The sequence below is a fragment of the Besnoitia besnoiti genome, chromosome I, assembly GCF_002563875.1.
Source record: "Besnoitia besnoiti strain Bb-Ger1 chromosome I, whole genome shotgun sequence".
NCBI classification, from domain to species: domain Eukaryota; phylum Apicomplexa; class Conoidasida; order Eucoccidiorida; family Sarcocystidae; genus Besnoitia; species Besnoitia besnoiti.
This window is the reverse complement of record NC_042356.1, coordinates 4,968,394-4,985,409: the sequence shown is the minus strand read 5'-3', so window position 1 is coordinate 4,985,409 and position 17,016 is coordinate 4,968,394. Positions and strand designations below refer to the sequence as shown.

The 17,016-nt window shown below is 60.5% G+C and overlaps 2 protein-coding genes across 2 annotated transcripts; one reads left to right on the top strand and one right to left on the bottom strand.

Annotated features, from left to right (window-relative positions):
• Positions 1-1,027: 1,027 nt before the first annotated feature.
• Positions 1,028-6,026, top strand: BESB_007160 (PCI domain-containing protein; the record flags this gene model as incomplete). The annotated part of the gene is made up of 9 exons (XM_029359471.1): positions 1,028-1,106; positions 2,069-2,286; positions 2,531-2,703; positions 3,049-3,172; positions 3,448-3,542; positions 3,964-4,038; positions 4,494-4,708; positions 5,262-5,469; positions 5,792-6,026. The coding sequence occupies 9 exons, from the start codon at positions 1,028-1,030 to the stop codon at positions 6,024-6,026; spliced, it is 1,422 nt and encodes a 473-aa protein (XP_029222384.1).
• Positions 6,027-8,076: 2,050 nt separating this feature from the next.
• BESB_007150 (uncharacterized protein) lies at positions 8,077-16,412 on the bottom strand (the record flags this gene model as incomplete). The annotated part of the gene is made up of 9 exons (XM_029359470.1): positions 8,077-8,539; positions 8,709-8,853; positions 9,016-9,122; positions 9,284-9,769; positions 10,229-10,386; positions 10,700-11,101; positions 11,493-11,908; positions 12,424-12,489; positions 12,722-16,412. 9 exons carry the CDS (start codon positions 16,410-16,412, stop codon positions 8,077-8,079), a joined length of 5,934 nt encoding a protein of 1,977 aa, XP_029222383.1.
• Between the last annotated feature and the right edge of the window lie 604 nt (positions 16,413-17,016).

The window sequence follows — 17,016 nt, the reverse complement described above, 5'->3', positions numbered from 1 at the left end:
CCCGCTTCCAAGCACTCGAGACAGCCTCTGAAAGCAGAGAGATACACAGTCGCCTAACACGCGTGGACGCCGCAGCCCAGCAGCACCTGGCGCCCACGCCCTCCAGCGGCCTCGCCTGTCTCCGTCGGCGCTTTTAGAGGCTGGCGCTTTCTCACTCTCGCAGGGGCGATGACTACTCGAGACCTGCGTGAACTTTCGAGTTCTCACTCTCGCCCTCGAGGCCCCTGACGCCCCATCCCCACGCCACCTTCTTGGAGAAGCTGCTCGTCTTTGTCGCACGCACGCTGACTGCCTCAGCGACGACGGCTTCTTGTCTGAACGCAGGCAGTGTCTCTTTTTGTCTGTGCGTGCAGAGGCGCGCCTGCGGTAGCCTCTCTCGCTGCGCGACCCTGTCCCGCTGCTTCCAGCCGCGCGAGGTCGGAGTACGCGTTCCTGGCCGCATGCAGTTGCGGCGGAAAATAATGTGGGGGAAGAGGGCAGCATGACTCGCGAAGACTGCGAAAGGCGGCTCCGGCGAAAATGTGCACACTTTCTTGGTTGCACGAGCTTTGTGTGGCGGGGAAACTCGGGAGCGAAAGCTGGAAAAATCTGCATTTTTTGTCCGTCTTCTTCTCCCGTCCTGAGTGGGCAGACCGTCTCCTCGTCGCCCCTCCCGTCTACGCACGCTCTCCTGTCGCTCTGTATCTTTGTCTGTCTCCTTGTTCGCTTCTTTTCTTCTGTCGTACGGGCGACACGGGCTTCTCTCCTTTTTTTCTCCGTTTCCTCTGTTTTTCTTGTTTTCTCTTCATCTTCTGTCCGCGGCTCAGCCGATCTCGCTTCGCCACCTCCGACGCTGCGTAGCCGCTACAGAGAATTCTGCGCCTGCCTTGTGCGAGGTCGCCCTTTTGTTGTTTCGTGTGTCGCCTCGTCCCGCCTTGAATCGTTTGCCTTCGTCTTCGCCTCTCCCCGCCTCTCCGTCGTCTCGCCTTCCTCCACACTTTTCTTCGGGTCTCCGGTCGTTCCAGAGACTACCTCTTCGCTCGCAATCATGACGACCTTCGTCCCCCTGGCCACTGACGGCGATGGAACCGCCTCGGCAGTCGCAGTTGGCGACTGGCTGCTGGAAAGTAAGCTTCCTCAACTTCTCTCCTCTTCCATCTTTGCTTCGCAGCCTTGCTTGAACCTGCCATTCGCCCTGCGCACCTCTCTCGTCTTCCATTCGCTTCTCTCGCAGGAGACAGACACGCGCTCGCCACATGTCGGCGCCGTCTCTCGCTTGCTGTCTTTCGTTTCTACCGTAGCATCTTCCTCCGTCTCATCTGCCCGCTGCGAGTCCGCATCTGAGGCCGCCCTTTCTTCTCTCCGCTTCTCTCCTTCCTGTCTGGCGGCCTCTCCAGTTGTGTCGCACCGTCTGTCTCTTCTGCGGTCGGTAGCCGCTTCTGAGGGGGTACTGTCTGCTTTTCTCTATCAGAGGCTTCGCCTGTTGCTCTGAAAGAAGTGGAGACAAGATTTTCTGAGATTTCCAGATGTCGCAGAGTTTTCTTTTGCCGCCTCTGACGCCTTAAACACGTCTGCTGTGGTGACTGCGGGAATGTCCTTCCTCTCTCTGTCCCCTTTTGAATCTTCTTTCACATCTATATCCCCCTCGTGCTGGCTGACTGCTCTTCGCTCTCTGTGTTGTTGCGTATCCTGCCACTTTCTCACTGAAAATGTCTCCCTCTGCCTCTTTTCTGCACTGCGACGAAATCGATTTTTCTAGGGTAGCTACGAACTACCTTTCTGATTTCTGTCGTTATTTCAAGATCGGTGATCTGTCGTCCTCTATTGAGGCTCTTTGCAACTTGCGCGCGAGCCGGCGTTATCGCCGCGTCTGCAGTGTGCCGGCGCGTCCGCGAGACTCGTGATCGCCCTCGCCTCGCCCGTCTCCTGTGCGGCCGCTGAGTGTGAAGCTGCGGAGCTGTGCCCTGTTTGGCACGCGTGAACGAGGGCTGAGTGACTGCATACTATGCTAAGAAGTACCAGGTGAGGCATGAAGCGGAGTTACAGGCCGGTCACTGGACCGAAGTTGTGTGGGTGAGTTTCTCTTCAGTTATGAATCAGAAGGACTCTGCGGAGACGCGCAGCTACTACACGCAGTTCTTGGAGCAGTTTGTAAAGGACGAAGAGACTGAAGAGCAGAGAATCCGCGATCACTTCCAGCTCTTCGAGCTCCTCCTCTCTCAGCACCAGCTGGTATTCAACTACCTTGCGCAGGCTCGCCAGCAGCAGCAACCTCCCGCCGCGCAGAACGACAAAAATGAGAAGCCTGTAAGCGCGAGACGGCCGACAGGCCGCTGAAGGACAGATGCCGAAAACGCCCGCTTGTATTGTGGGCTTGTCTCTGTACGGGAGTACGAGCGAGGCGTCTGCATGAAGCGTGTCGGTTCCACGCACAAGCGGCGATGCGTGGAGGGTAGCAGCACACGCATGAGCGAGAACGTTTTTCTTTTTGTTCAATGTTCGCGAGTTTTATGCGATTTTGGAATGCACTGCGTGGCTGGATCGGATGCAGGCGCCCCGGAAGACCTTCATGGAGGCAGTCCACGAAGTCGAGGAGTTCTTCACGTTGCTGATCGCTATGGTTGTCCTCCGCATCGAGAACGTTGAGCAGGCCGGTCAGGCGGCAGGCACGCTTTGCTCGGTCTTCCGCGCTTCCACAGATATGGCGGAGTTCCGTCTGCGTCTGTAAGTCCCGCCCCCAATCTCGCGTCTTACCGAAATAACGCACACACTTGTATATGCATTTTAAGTTTCTTATCAAACTTCGTGGATGCGTGAGCGCGTCAGGAAAACTCGGGGGTGGGGGGGAAGGGGGGGGGAGGGAGTGTGGGCGCGCGGTAGGAGAGGAGTGCGCTGCATTCGTGCGCAGCGCAGTGCGGCGGTGCCTCTGCGGATGTGTCGCCTTGTCTGCACGAGGCTGACATCTGAGGGGAGGACTGGGTAGTCGCTGTTGGTTGCTTGGCGGCTGCGCATGCATGCCGGCCGATTTTGTTTTCTGCGTGCGCTATTTTTTTTGCGTGCGCTTCTCAGGCTGCAGTCTCTGTACAATGCCTTCCCGCCGAACTTCCCCTACCGGTTCCCCATCTTCGTCGCGACCCTCGAGTACGCGGCGGAGACGAACCTCTTCCACATCATGCTGCCCTACATCCGCTACGTAAGTCTCTCGGGCGTGGTGAAGTCAATGCACACCGGCCCCGCTAGTCGTGAGCGATGCCAGTTGCGCGACGGCGTCCTTCATACACCTATGCATGCCTATGTGTGTGAGTGCACATGTTTATGCATGTTTGTGTGTGTGTGTGTATGCACGGGTGTATATGTATGTATGCGTGTATTCGGGCATCGCTGTGCGAGGTGGGGTGGCAGGGAAGCTCCCCGTTACTCTCGAGGTTAGAGTTATGACTTCAGTTGCGTGCTGCGTTTGCTGGTCAGATCAACGAGTGGATGAGGGACTGGAACCTTCCGCCCTCCTCGAAGCGCCAGGTATTCCTCATCCTGGCGAACGAACTGAAGAAACTGAAGAAGACGTAAGTGCGCCGCAGAAGTAACGGCTTTTTCTCTTCTTGTCTGCATCCCAACAAGGAGCGCAGCGAGCGAGGGCGCTTCTGCCGCAAGATGCGCGCGCAGCCTTTTTTCCCTGCGTCAACAGGAGCCTTCTCGTAACACGCTCTGTCTGTTAACTCTCTCTCGTGGATCGTGCTGCATCTGGACCTCTCTCTGTGCTCACAAGCGCCTGCGCGCGGTGCGTCTAGGATGTTCAATGCCCAGGGCGTTAGTCTGTCTAGCGCCTCTCTTAGATTCGGCCAAACGAATCTCTGTGGGGGGGGCGCCTTCCCGATAGGGCTCTGGGGGTCGACAGCAACCGCGCAGCCTCGTTTCGCGCGCGCAGAGCGACTAACCTGCTTTAAAAGTGACGGCGCCTTGCCTTCTTTCTCACCTCCCCTTCAGAGACGAAGCGTATCCCTTCTTGAAGCGCCACGTGCAATTCTTCCAGAACGAGAAGGAGGAAGTTCTCTCCAACGGGTGAGTCTTCGGCGACGGCTGGCGGCGTTTTCGTAGGTGAATTGGCGTGAATCCAGCGAGGCGCGCGTGCGGGAGTCTGGGGATTCATTGTGCCCCTATCAGGACGCCTCTGCTCACTCGGGCGCGGTGTGCCTGGGATGCTCGAGGGTCCAGAGGGCCCCCGCGTCCGCGCCGGTTTCCCGCCAGATCAGACCCGCACGCAGACGCGCAAATGCCGATCGCTATGCTCTCCTCGCCCGTGCCAGCAGACACTATGTATGTACATATTTATATATATATATATATATATATATATATATATATATATATATATATATACATAATTTGATGAGTGGGCTGGCAATCGACTGCCTTGTGCGGATACTGCTACTCCTGCGACGCGCGGCGCGGCTGCGTTTTCGCTCGGGTTTTCCCCATCTCCGCGCGCTTTTATTCCTCGGCGTTTCCTTTTCCAGGGCGACCATCTCCGCGGCTGTGGAGCTCATTGAGGACAGCATCCGCCTCCCCGACGTAGTTGTTTTCGACGGCCTGCTCGACCTCGACGCCGTGATGTATCTGAAGAAGACGGCGCATGCGTCGCTGATTGAGTTGCTGCAGATCTTCGTAAACCAGGGCCCCAAGGAGCTCGACGCCTTCAAGGCCAAACACCCGCAGGTCTTCGAAGAGCATGGTACGCGTCGCAAAATTGAAATCCAACACGTTTAGCTGTCGCACGCATTCCAGTGGGGCGGCGGCGGCGGACTGCCATCGCAAACCGGTTCACTGGTGTGGAGTTATGCGGGTACGATGATCCAGTCAGACCAAAACTCCTTCACGCGCGACGGCAGGCCCGTTCTCTCGCGCTTCCTGAGCCTCGGGCTTCGTCTCGCATCGGGGGGATCTGTGCAGAGGCGCGCCGTCTCAACTGGAGTGACGCGCGACAGCAGCAAGCCGCGGCGCGCGGCCTCTAGCGTCCGCTGCTTAAGGCGGACTGCGCGCTCTCCCGCGTGTTCGCCAGATACCGCGCGCGACTCGAGGAACAGGCGTGTTTCCCGAAACGCGACTGTGGGCCTTATCTTCTCGCGCTTCGGCTCTCGTGTGTCGTGTACAGACGCCGCTCTCATGAGGGGAGAGGGGGGGGGGACGGGAAACGCGAGACTTCTTCCGCTCTCTGTGTGTCTGCCGTCCTCTGCGGTTTCGACTCGGCTCTCATCGCGTATTTTTTTTTCGGTTGATGTGTGCAGGTCTGAACTACGAACAGTGCCTCGCGAAGATCCGTCTCCTCGCGGTCGCCTCTCTGGTTCAGGGCCGCAAGAAGGAAGTCTCCATCCGCTCGATCGGCGAAGCCTTGCAGCTCAACGAAGCAGCCGCCGAGGAAGTTGCGGTTCAGGCGATTGGTCAGGGCATCGTCGAGGCGAAGATCGACCAGATGGCGCGCGTCCTCCACGTCCGGTAAGGAAGAAAGGCTCCTTCGTTCTCGTTTTCATGCGCAGAGGCGAGTGCTGGGCCTTTACGGCGCTGCGCCGTCCGCGGGACGCCAAGAACGATCGCGTCGTGTTGCGGATTTTTCTTTTCTCGGGATGGCGCCCCGGCCGGGGAGGATCCCCATCGTCTCTCCTCTCACGAGACACTCAGCTACAGAAGCTTTTATCACCCGTCGTCGTCGCGGCTCTCGCCTGCGTAGGGGAGAGGGGGGGGGGGGGGGGGCGGAGGGCTGGCCGCGGGCAACGCTTGAAACTGCGTGTTGCGTCTTCTTTCCTGTCTCTCTTTTCAGCTCCGCGATGCAGCGCGAGTTCGGCACCCAGCAGTGGGAGGAGCTCCTCGAGCGCATTGAGCACTGGGGCGAAGGCGTGCGCGCACTCATCGGCTGCATGCAGAGCGTGAAGAGCCAAGTGGCGTCCGTGGCGGCAGCTGCGGCGAACTCGAACGGGCCTTCGCCGATTGCGCTCGCGACCGCCGGAAGCTCGCCCGCGCCTGCTCCAAACGCAGGAACCGCGCACCAGCATTAAGAAGGAGTAGAGGAGAAGGCGGAAGTCGAGGCGGCGCGAAGTAAGGAGGATCGAGATGGAGGGCGGAGGCTGCGGAGAGAGGATAGAGGGGCTCCACGGGAAGGGACGTTTGATTCTCAGGGTTACGACGAACGCGAAGGCATCGCCAGACAAGCTGTGGCGACGTGGGGTGGTTATTTCAGATAACGAGAGGGACAGCCTCTTGCATCCGCGCACACCGATAGCCTAGATTTCCTGTGGACGTATCTCTGTTGACTTCTTGCTCTCCCGCGCTCTTTCACATGCCTGTCCCTTCCATTTCCCGTCATGCCTCTCTTCGCGACCAGTTCTCGGTTCGCATTTCCTCTCCGTACCCAGTGCTCTCACCCATTCGCCTCCTTTCTCGTGGCGACGGGAACGCGGAGATTGGAGTCGCGGAGGGCTGCACAGCGACGTTATCAAGGAGTCTCATGATGCGAGAGAGAGACATAGAGGGAGCCGTGACACTTGAGCGCTTCAGCGAGACTACTGGCGTAATTCTCTTTTCTGTCGGCCGCTCCCTTGTTCCTGTTTCCTGGACGAGACCTAGGTTTTTGTCTTTGCTCTGAGACAAGCGAAGCCTCAGATCAAATCCTGTCGGCTTTTCTTCATTTCGCGCTGCGCCGAGCGGCAGCGCCACCACCAGCGACCGCCCTGGAGCTGGCGAGAGCTGAGCTCGGTGCGTCTCCGTGAGTTCTTGCGCCCATACTATGCGAAACGAAAAATAGGAAGGGGAGCGCGACATCGGGGTAGAAAACCCATTGAGTCGCTTTGAGTGTCACGCCTACTGTGGTCGCTCGATTAAACGCTGCTGAGGAGAAATACGCCACTAGCGAACACATCTACAGTAGCCGCGCCAAGAAGATAGGCGCGCCTGGTGGGCGCCGGCTAACTGAAAGAACCAAACCTACGCCTGACTTTCGCGCGACAGGTCACCCCTAAAAGATGCAGAGGATGCCCACTTCGTAGGACATTAATAATAATAAGCGGTAAGTCAAGACGAGGCACATACATATATATAGAAAGATAATATCCCAAAGCCCTAATATATATATGTATGCATAATAAATATATATACATAAATAATGTACGATGATAGTGGAAGCCGGTCGTGGGATGTGGGGCTGCAGTTCCGTGCCAGGCTCAGGCACAATACACTTGAATGAAAAGGGGCAGTGGCTGTGATAAGGCGATCGGCCGCGAAGGGCAAGAGGCAGGGTGTCGAGAGAACTGGAGATGGTAGAGGAGTGGAAACGAACGGGAGAGAAGAGCGAAGCAGCGGACGAGGAGTGCGCAGCGGAAGACCGGCACACCAGGGGCGCTGCATGCCTGTGGTCGCTTGGGCCGTCGACTACCTTTCTTCAATCGCACACACGCCGCCTGTGGGCGAACAAATGTGTCGCTCTGGTCAGGCCTGCGTTTAGGTTCACTTGACAAAGATGCGATCTCGCACTTCATATCGCTTGGCAGCCGAGATGGAGCCAAAAACAAACTACGCAACAAACGCAAACGTAGCACAGTACGCCGCCGGTCGTGCCCACCGCACAGTTTTCTACCGACGCGCCACAGGCGCGAGACGCGGCCTTGCCCCGCTGCTGCCCCCGACACCTTCGTCAGCTGTAGGACTGAAAAAGCCAGCAGGGGAGGACACTGAAAAAGCCACGACAGCAGCGAATATCCGTGGATCTCTGCTGCTACATATTCACGCACTCTGCACACACAGAGACTTTTAGGGAGACACCGCGACAGGTACACACGCGCGTCTGTGCTCCCACCTACCGGCCGACGAACATCTCGCTCAGACTGCGAGTCCGTCGGTACGCTTAGGGACAGATGCGCAAAACGAGTGTAAGCAGCCAGCTCTCATGTGCCGCACCATCCCGCCCCCATCAACTTCGCTCTGTGCCTTTCACTCCGCTGTGATATTCGCCTTCCTCGCTGGACGACATACCTCGCACTCTGCCGGAAGGACACATACACTCCCGGCAGCTACCAAAAGCGGGCAAGAAAACGCCTCCCCGTACTGCGGCTTTCACTCACGCACACCGAGCGACCGGCGGTACGCCAGAATTCTCTGAAGATAAAGGGGAACGTCTGGCGTCTCTCTGTCGGTGGGCGTCTCCTTCGCACCCCCTGCAGTCCCTGCTTCGCTGGTTTCTGCCTCTACTTTCGTTATCTCCCTCTCGTCGCCGCCGCTGCTCTCCTTGCCGCCATCCGCTTCCCCTGTCACTTCCATCGCTCCTTTCTGGCCATCGACCCCGCTTGCGCCTTCTGGTTGTCTTCCGCCTTCGGTCTCCTCGACGCCTCTTTCCACTTGGCTCTTTTCCGGGTCTTTTTCGCCCTCCGCATCATCTTCCTTTGCTTCGCCGTGGCGCTGCGTCCTTGCGCCGTCGCCGCCTGCTTCTCCCGCTCGCTCTTCGCTGCCTGCCTCCTTCCGCTCTCTTTCTCGCTTCGGCTCCGCGCGCACCGGCAGCCGCGGGTACTGGTGCCAGTTGCTGCGAGGCGCCATACACAAGAAGGCGCAGGCCGCCGTGCAGCTCACTCAGGCCGTCCCTTATAGGGGAGACAACACAACAGGTTATATTACTCGCTCTCCCCCCCCTTTCCCCCCCCCCCCCCCCCGCCCGCCCGCCCCTCTCGACAGTTAGGCGCCAGTCGACTTACTAGAAATGCGTCTTCTTGCCGACCGGTTCGCGGGTTCGCGTGATGCGACGATCGGCGAGCGAGCAGTAGATCAGCGGCCGAATAGTCGACGCAGGGTGCTGGGAGCCGTAGTGCCGCACAGTGTTGTCCATCAGAATCATGTCGCCTGAACGGAGACACCGCAGGAAACAAGGCACTGCCATAAAAAAGGCCGACCACCTTGACCCAACGGAGCCATATGACGGGACGGAGGGGGAGAAGACGAACAGGGGGACAGGAAAAGGCGGGAGACCCCAGAGCGCCCTGAGGGCCTTCCCCGCGCGCTCACCTGCCGCGGCGCAGGACTGAATCTTTTGTCCCGAGATGATGAACGTCGTCGCGGAGTGCTCGGGCGAGATGTCCACGAGAGGGAAGAAGGCATTCACGATGCTTCGCCTGAAAGCGACAAGCCGCGCAAGACACACCACGGCGGCAGACAGCCGACAAGAATTTAGGAGACTCCAAGCGCAATTTTTCAACTGCCGAGCCCCCGAGTAGAGCAGGCAGGGAAGAGCGGAAAAAAGCGGAGAAACGCACAGCGCTTCTCGCCCACTTACTCGAACGCTTCCTGGTGATAGTCGTGGTGAACCTTCTGGTCGTTCGTATGCGGCCCAATGGAGATGATGTACCCAAAGGTGATCGCCCGCCACACGCCCTCTCTGACGCCCCCCTCCTCTTCCTCCTCTGCGGTTTGCTCGCCGTCTCGTTCTGTTTCTTCCCCGTCTTGATTGAGGGTCTGCCCTCGGCCCCCCACGCCCTGCACGGACTCCTGCCGCGTGTCGAAAAGGCCGACCCGACGAGCCGGCGGCTGCGGCGGAGACCCGCGCGGAGAAGGCGAAGCGGCAGGCGAAGAAGGAGCCGAGGCCGCGGCCGCGCCAGAGGCAGCGGAGGAAGGCCTGCGCCAGCTTCCGAACCGCCTGCCAATGTGAGCTCCAGCGACGCGGGTGAGATGCAAGACGCGCTGCTGCAGCCGAAGGTGCAAGCGACGCAGTTCGCCGTCAGCCCACTCCCAGTGAGGCTCTGACAGATTCACATCGACGCGCCTGCAAACACATCGCCGCACGCGGGTCGGAAGAACTCACCCCAGCGTGACAAGAAGTCACGGCGACACAAAGGCCGCGGGAAATTTGCAGAGGAAAACGTCGCACCAAGCAGACAGCGGGCCGAAAATCGCCCGGAAACAAGCAGCAGCGCACGCAGCACGCGAGACTCGGTCGAAACGCTCAGATTTCACGGCACGAGGCAGAATCCCAAAGTTGGACGGCGGCGCACCGCGGCCAGACTGGAAGGCAGCTCAAACTCCCGAAAGCGTGAAGCAGATGACTCCCCACCACGCAGCAGATGGCCACGCGAAAAGCAGAGGCGCGTCGACACACAGAACACGGAGGAAGGAGGTCAGCAGCGAGGCGCTTTGCAGGACCAGACACCCGCAGGGCAACGAAAAAGGCCGCGACAGGGACCGACAAACGGGGCTCTTTCCGAGTCGAGAAGCACCGACTTACAGCGGCGAGTTCCTGCAGGCGATCCCGTTGTATTTGAACAGAGAAGACGCAGGCGGGACTGTCGGCCAGTGCGGATAGATGGCGAGGACGCGATCCATGAGGAGGCGAAAGTGGTGAAGAATCTCGACACGCAGCGAGCCGAGACCGTCTGCGTCAATCTGACGACGAGAATCCACAAAAACACCACAGGGACTCGGCTCTCGCGTCTCTCGCCGCCCTCAGACTGCTTCGAGACCTCACAGAACTCCTGGGGTGGACTGCAAACGCACGCGCATTCCGCGCCGACCCCTGCCGCTCTTCTTTTCTCTCGAGGGGGATCGGCTCCTCACTGCCGGTAATAGAGCGAGATGCATCAAAACGAGAGAGAAAAGGACGCAGTCCGACACCAGCGGACGCGCCCGTGGTCTTGCGGGATGCTGTCGCAAAGAGCCGAGGCCACGTTTAGGGTCTGGAGCAGGAGAGGCAACTCACCACGCTGGAAAGCAGCTCCACGCCGTCGCGCACAAGCTGACAGGTTCGAATTGAAGTGTGCACGATTCCGGGTGAGAAGTGGAGCTTCGAAATTTGACAAGAAGCGAGGAGACGTTGAATCCACGCCTCGCGGGACACGTAGAGCCACTTGCCCTCAGCACCAAGCGAGAGCGCGACCGCGCTAGCCATTGCCTGGCAGGACGCTGCCGCCGCAAGAGAGAGAGAGAGAGGCACTCGAGAGGACGACAAAGAGGGGAATGGCGGCAGAGAGGAAGACGGGGGGGATGAGGAGGAAGAGCCAGACTCCGAATGCGGGAAAGACCGTCTACAGAAAGCGCGCGCAGCTTCTCTCAGACGCAGAAAGGCGTCGCGGTGCTTCTTGGGCAGGGGCGCCGAGCATGACTGAATGAGGCACATGAGACGCAGGAAAACTGAAGAGCAGTCGCGCCATCCTGCAAACAACCCTCGCGGCTGTTCATTTTGTAATAAGCTCGGAAACATGGGGACGAGAGCCCGTCAGCCACGAAAACTCAGGACTTCATCCCTCGGCATCCACGCCGACTCCGCTTACTACGAGTCCCGCCGCCGCGCTGGCGCTGGGACACGAACAGATCAGATGCATTCGTTTCACCGCGAGCGGTAGTCCCACTCTCGTGAAACGGAGATTAGATTCTGAGACGCTCCCCGCGCTTTGAACCGATGCGAGGGGGCACGCGCTCCTGGCGGGCTCTGCCTCCTTGCTCCCTCTGGCTCAGCCGCCACCCCGAGGGCGGCACTAAAACGCCAGACGTACCACGCCGCCGCACTCTTTCAGCATCGACCAGAGAGCTCCGCAGACGTGCAGAGCGTGCTCATTCGCGGCCAGCAGGTTCGCCCTCTCTGCGCGGTCTTCTGGAGACTCTTCGAACTCCGCTTTCCCGGAAGATGGAACGGAGCAGGCGGCGAGAGACGAAAACGCGCGGTCGCGCGAAGCGGCCCGCGCAGACGGCAGCTTGCCGGGTCTGAAAAAAAAGAATCCCTCGAAAGATGAGCACGCAAAGAGCGAGCACCCCGCGGCCATCAGAAGCGCCTTCAACGTTTCGCGGTTGACAGACACCTGGACGCACCACGACAGAGCCAGCAGCGCCGCGTGTGGGCGAGGTGAACTCGCAGTCGCGGTAGGTGACGGCGAGGTTGAGCGAGGAGAAAGCGACGGCGAGGGACTGGGACCTGCAAGACGCACACGAGCAAAGGAAACAGACAAATAAGGACCCCATGAGCCGCAGAATCGAACCGTAGAGACAGGCACACGGAGCTCCTTTCTAGCCTGACATTCAGTGGCTGCAGCATTGCTCGGTCCGTTATGATTCACAGCTGCTCAACAGAAGGCTTCGGATACCTTCCAAAAGAAAGCACCAGGGAGCTGTCGGTGACGCAGGCGAAACCGCGTGGACTCTTCGGCATAAGCTGCGCAGCTGAGGCCCGACAGTTACTGCATGGTGACAAAGCGAACTCCGCGGTAACTGCCCATCAGATATATGTATATATGTTTGCGAGCCATAAGTGTACGGATGCACGGTGCTGTCTGACATAGAGAGAGAAGGAAAGAGAGAAACCAAAACGAGGGTTTACAATTTGAGGCGCATATGTGCATGGCAGTGCAAAGGCGCGGCATGCAGGCACCAGGTATTCAGTGGACGGCTAGACTATCAGGTCCAGAGCTATGTGTAGAAAAGGGAGGGTACCTTCCAGCTCCGACAGGGCAGGAAGTCGGCAGAACGCAAGGCCGCAAGGGGTCTCCAGCTCTTCATCTGCAGCAGACACACGCAAGGAAAAGAAAACTACGCTCGAGTAAGATATCTGCAACAGGCGACCTGACGCCACGGAGGCGAAAGCCCGGAGGGATCCGCAGCCGTGCGCGCGCAAGCAACAGACTGACTCGCTCCTCTCTGCATATTCTGCGGGGGAGGTCTCGCTCGCAGATGCTATCGTGGATGCGGCAAGCGTCTAAACGCTAAGATCAAAGCCTCGGAGCAGACGAACCTTCTGCAGGAGACGACAGGAGATCCTGGGCACTGTCAGTTTGGCGCTCAGCGGTCACCATGCAGAAGGCGTCCTGCGACAGCGCCTGGTACAGGTTCGTCTCTATCCCTGAGTCCAGACACATGGAAGGCGTCTGTCGGTCGGCATCTGCATCTTCGTCGCCATATCCCAAGGGGGTAGTCTTCTCGTCTGCTGTCTGCCTCGCACTCGAGGTATCCTTAGAAGACCTCGGCAATCCCGCACGCTCCTGGTCTGCGCTGTCCCTTTCTTCTGCTTCGCCCGTCTCCGTTTCGTCTGCATTTTCCGCTTCTCTGCATGCGTCGGGCTTCACATGCGTGCGGCTCTCCGGCTGCGCCTCGCAGGCGACTGCAGCGCCCTCGCCAGCTGGGCGCTTCGCACTTTCGCTGTCGCTCCCTCTGCAGGCGTCCGCGTTTGTGTCGCTGTCCTCGCCGTGCCTCTCTTTCTTCGCCTTCACCTTCTCGCTCACTGTCCCTCCCTCCGCCACAGCCTGACTTAAAGCGTCACCGCGGGCACAGTGCGCTTGTTGACGTCGAGAGAAGGGCTGCTCGATGGCTGGGAAATCCCGAGAAAGGAGGACACAGCGAACCCCCGCCGGTTTTCCCTTCTCCTTCTCGCGCGACTCCTCCTCCGCGTCGTCGAGGGTCTTCGTCGCCCCCGCGACGGCAGCGGCAGCTGCTAAGGCCCGCGACCCGACGGCCGTGAGGAGAAAAGCGCCCTGCTGGCAGGTGACGCGGACAGCTTTGTGATACGCCTCGGTCAGCGTGTCAAGACGCACCTCCTTCTCCTCCTCTTCCTCCAGCGCACACCGCGGTTTCCAGCTTCCCCACAGCAGCGCGGGAACCGCCGGCGGGCTCGCCCTCGCCGCGGGGCCGTCTGCGGCGGAGGAATCGCCGACGGCGCGAGCCGCCCGGCTGTCCTCTTTGCCGCCTTCTGTGGGAGCCTGTGCGTGAACCTGGAGCCTGCGGAAGTCTCCGATGCCTCGGAGGTCGGCGAAGAACGGAGAAAAGAGACGCACGCAGTGCTCATTCTCTTCAGCGTCTTCCTCTCTGGTCCCCTGCCGAGGTCGACCGGAGGTCTCAGCTCCCCCCTTCTCGGGCGTATGGCTGGGCTTCACGCGAACGACTGCCTTGTCGCCTGGAGCCTCCGCCAAGCTTAGACTTTCCCTCTTTGCACGCGCGACCAGTCTGCTCTCCACCTTCCACGCCTGCTTCCCTTTGCCGTCACCGGCTTTCTTCGCCGTCGTGCGGCAGTCCCCACGCGCCGCATCGACCGTTCGCCCCGACTTCGCAAGACGCCGCCCTGTTCGCTTGGCTGCTGAGAGAGTCGTCGTGCGCCCGTTCGCCTCAGTTCGTTCCCGAGAGTCTCCGCAGCGCGAGCCGTGACCATGTAGGGGTTCGGCTGCCGCCGCCTGGTGCCGAACTGTAGACGCGTTTACCAAGGGCGGCGAATCGCATTCGCTGCTTCCCTCGGGCCCCACCTCCCTCGAGAAAGAAGGCAACGTGCTGCAGGCCGTTGAAAACGACGCCCGCGCGCCGACGCCGGTGCTCCAGGACGATGCAGACGGGGAACAGCCCGAGTCACAGCCTTGCTCTTCTTCGGCTTTGTCTTGGCCCGCGCCGTCCCCGCTGCCCGGGAAGCGCTGCGCGCCCTCCGAGGTCACTGCGGTGTGCCTTGTCTTGGCTTTGTTCAGCAGGTTCATCACCTCCACTTCAGCGCATTCTTCTGACTGCTCTGCGTTAGCAGCATCCACCGACGCCTTCCAGCCCGCGAACCCTCCCGCCGAGGGCTCCCGCCGGCGGGTCTTTTGGCCCTTAGCTGCCAGCGAGGCCCGTGCGCGGCACTGACAGTGACTCGTTCGCTCCCCGCAGTCCTCACACTGAACTCGAAAGGAAGGACGCAAGGGCCGCATTGACCGCCGCACCCAACCCGCGAAATCTCCATAATCGGCATCGCCTGACGGAGACACAGCTGACGCCTCTGCGACCGCCGCTGCGACCGCCGCTGCAACCGCGGCCGCTGTCGCCGCTGAGTCTGCAGCCTCCTTCTCTGGCGGGGGAGATCGCGCAGGCATGGGCTCGGAGACTTCCAGGGCATGTCTCTGTCGCTTTCTCTTCGCAAGGGACACGGGAGGGGCTGATCGTTTCGCCGGCTTGGAAGCGACGGCGCGCGCCGAAATCTGCGCGCGCAGCGGGCTCTCGATCTCCGACGCGCCTCCGCGGATGTTGAGCTCCGCTTCTCTCGAGTCTCCCCCGCCGACTCTGGGCTGCTCCCTGAGCGTCTTCGCCTTGCCAGCCTTCCTCTGCTTCGACAGCGGCGGAGACGCACGCCCTTCACTGGGGAGACTCGCCACAGCCGCAGCCGAGAATACCTCCGGGTCACCTAAAAGGCCGCCTTGTTTCGTGGGTTGACCCGCGACACTTGAAATTCTACTCAGTGCCGGAGGCTGTTGACGCCACAGGTTTGAATGCAGTCCTGCAAAATTAATCTTCTGCAGCGCCTGCGTGGCCAAGAGAAGGCGATGCTGCAGAATGGCTAGCTGCCACTGCCGAGAGGCGAACTCAGCGACCGTCAAACCTGTCCCGAGGTCGTCGCCCTTTGCCAGCCCTGGGAGAGGAACATGCTGCGGATCTCCTCCTTTCTGTTGTTCTCTGGCGAACGGCGTCAGCGGCGGGGACACCCGCCCCGGGGACAACCCCTGGTTGAGGCCAGTCGCAGTCGACTCGCTGGGCGCCCTCCGAGCCTGATCCGGACGCTGCTGAAGTGCCGCCAGAGGCTTTAAGATACCCCCAGCAGGCGGCAAGCCGCTGGCCTGCCGTAGAGGCTCTTGCAGAAGAATCAGCTGAGCGAGATTCTGCCGCTGCGCAGGAGTGAGGCCTGCAGGCGTCCCGCGTGTGCCGGGTTGTTCCATGCTGGCAAGAAGACCTGGCAGAGCGCTCCTTGGGTTCGTAGGGGTCCCCGTAAACGGCGCAGGAGTTTCGGCACCGAATGGGACTGCGCTTGCTAGCGGGGGGGCCGCTCCAGCTCCGGCATGCTTCAACTCGCCCTCGGCAGAACGCACAGCGCCTTTGCCTGCCGCGTCCGCTGCTGTGAGACTGCCGAGGCGCTCAGCAGCCGGAGACGGGAAGGCAGGACGTTCTAGGGTACCCAAGGCTCTGACTCGCGCCCACGCAGAATGGCCATGGGGCGGGAGTGGTCCGGGGGTCGGGGGCGAAGCCGCGCGGTGCTGCGCGAGAAGGAGCGACGCCAGAAGCGGGTTCGAGGCAGTCGCCTTCCCCTGAGGCCAGTCTGTCGCACTTAGCAGATGCGTTGACGACGACAGCACGGTCGGAAGATCCCCAGGCCGCGGCGGGGGACGCCACGCGGCGGCGCCGGGGGTCACGCCAGGCCGCGCTGGCTGCGCGAGCGACTCCATCCCCTCGGCAACCGCCCGCGGCTCCGCGGCAGCGCCGGAGGCCAAACGCCCGGCAGCTGCATTCAACAGACTGGGGTTCGAGGTTGCCGCAGAAAACTGCGGACGATGTTCTCGGCCGAGCGAGCTTTGCAACTGCCGCGTGGGCAGCTGCCACGGCTGGGGCTGCGCCGAGGCCGCCAGCTGCGGCAGGCTGCAGCCAGCCTCTTGCCCGTGGTGCTGCCGAAGCAGCGCACGCAGAAAAACCTCGGAGTCGTCCATCGAGAAAGAAGACAAGCGAGCAGTTGAAAAAAATGCCAGAGGCCTGCGTAAGGCCGGAAGCTCCCGATGGACAGACAGGTTGCTGCAGGACAAAACAGCGAAACGCATGCATCCGAGTCGATTCGCCAGCCTCGCCAGGGAGCTCGGCGGCGGCAGCATGCACGCGCGGCTGCGTGCGCCGCCACGTGACCACTGCGTGGCTTGGAACGCAACGCAAAACCTCACTTGTTTTTTGAGGACTTCCTGCATTTCCTCTCGCATAAGTGAGTCGGGATTCTGTCTCTCGACTGAGGGGAGGCGAGGGAGACACCCCCAGCTTGCAGAGAGACGGGACGCGGCGGCATCCGCGCGCCGCATCTGGCGCGTTCTGGGCAAAAACGCACGAGCAAGAGCCGCCCGCTCTCGTAAATGAGCTGAGAGTGGAGCGGATGACGCCTGCAGGCCAAGACGTGGCAGATCTCCCTTCGCCCAGTGTGCGTGATCTCTTGCAAACGGAGCGCAAGTCGGCTGATGGGGGGTTTGGGCTGGTGAGTTCAAATCGATCCTGAACTGCATGACGTTTCGCGCGCCCTTTGCGGCAGGGGCTGAGACCCTGCACACTTGT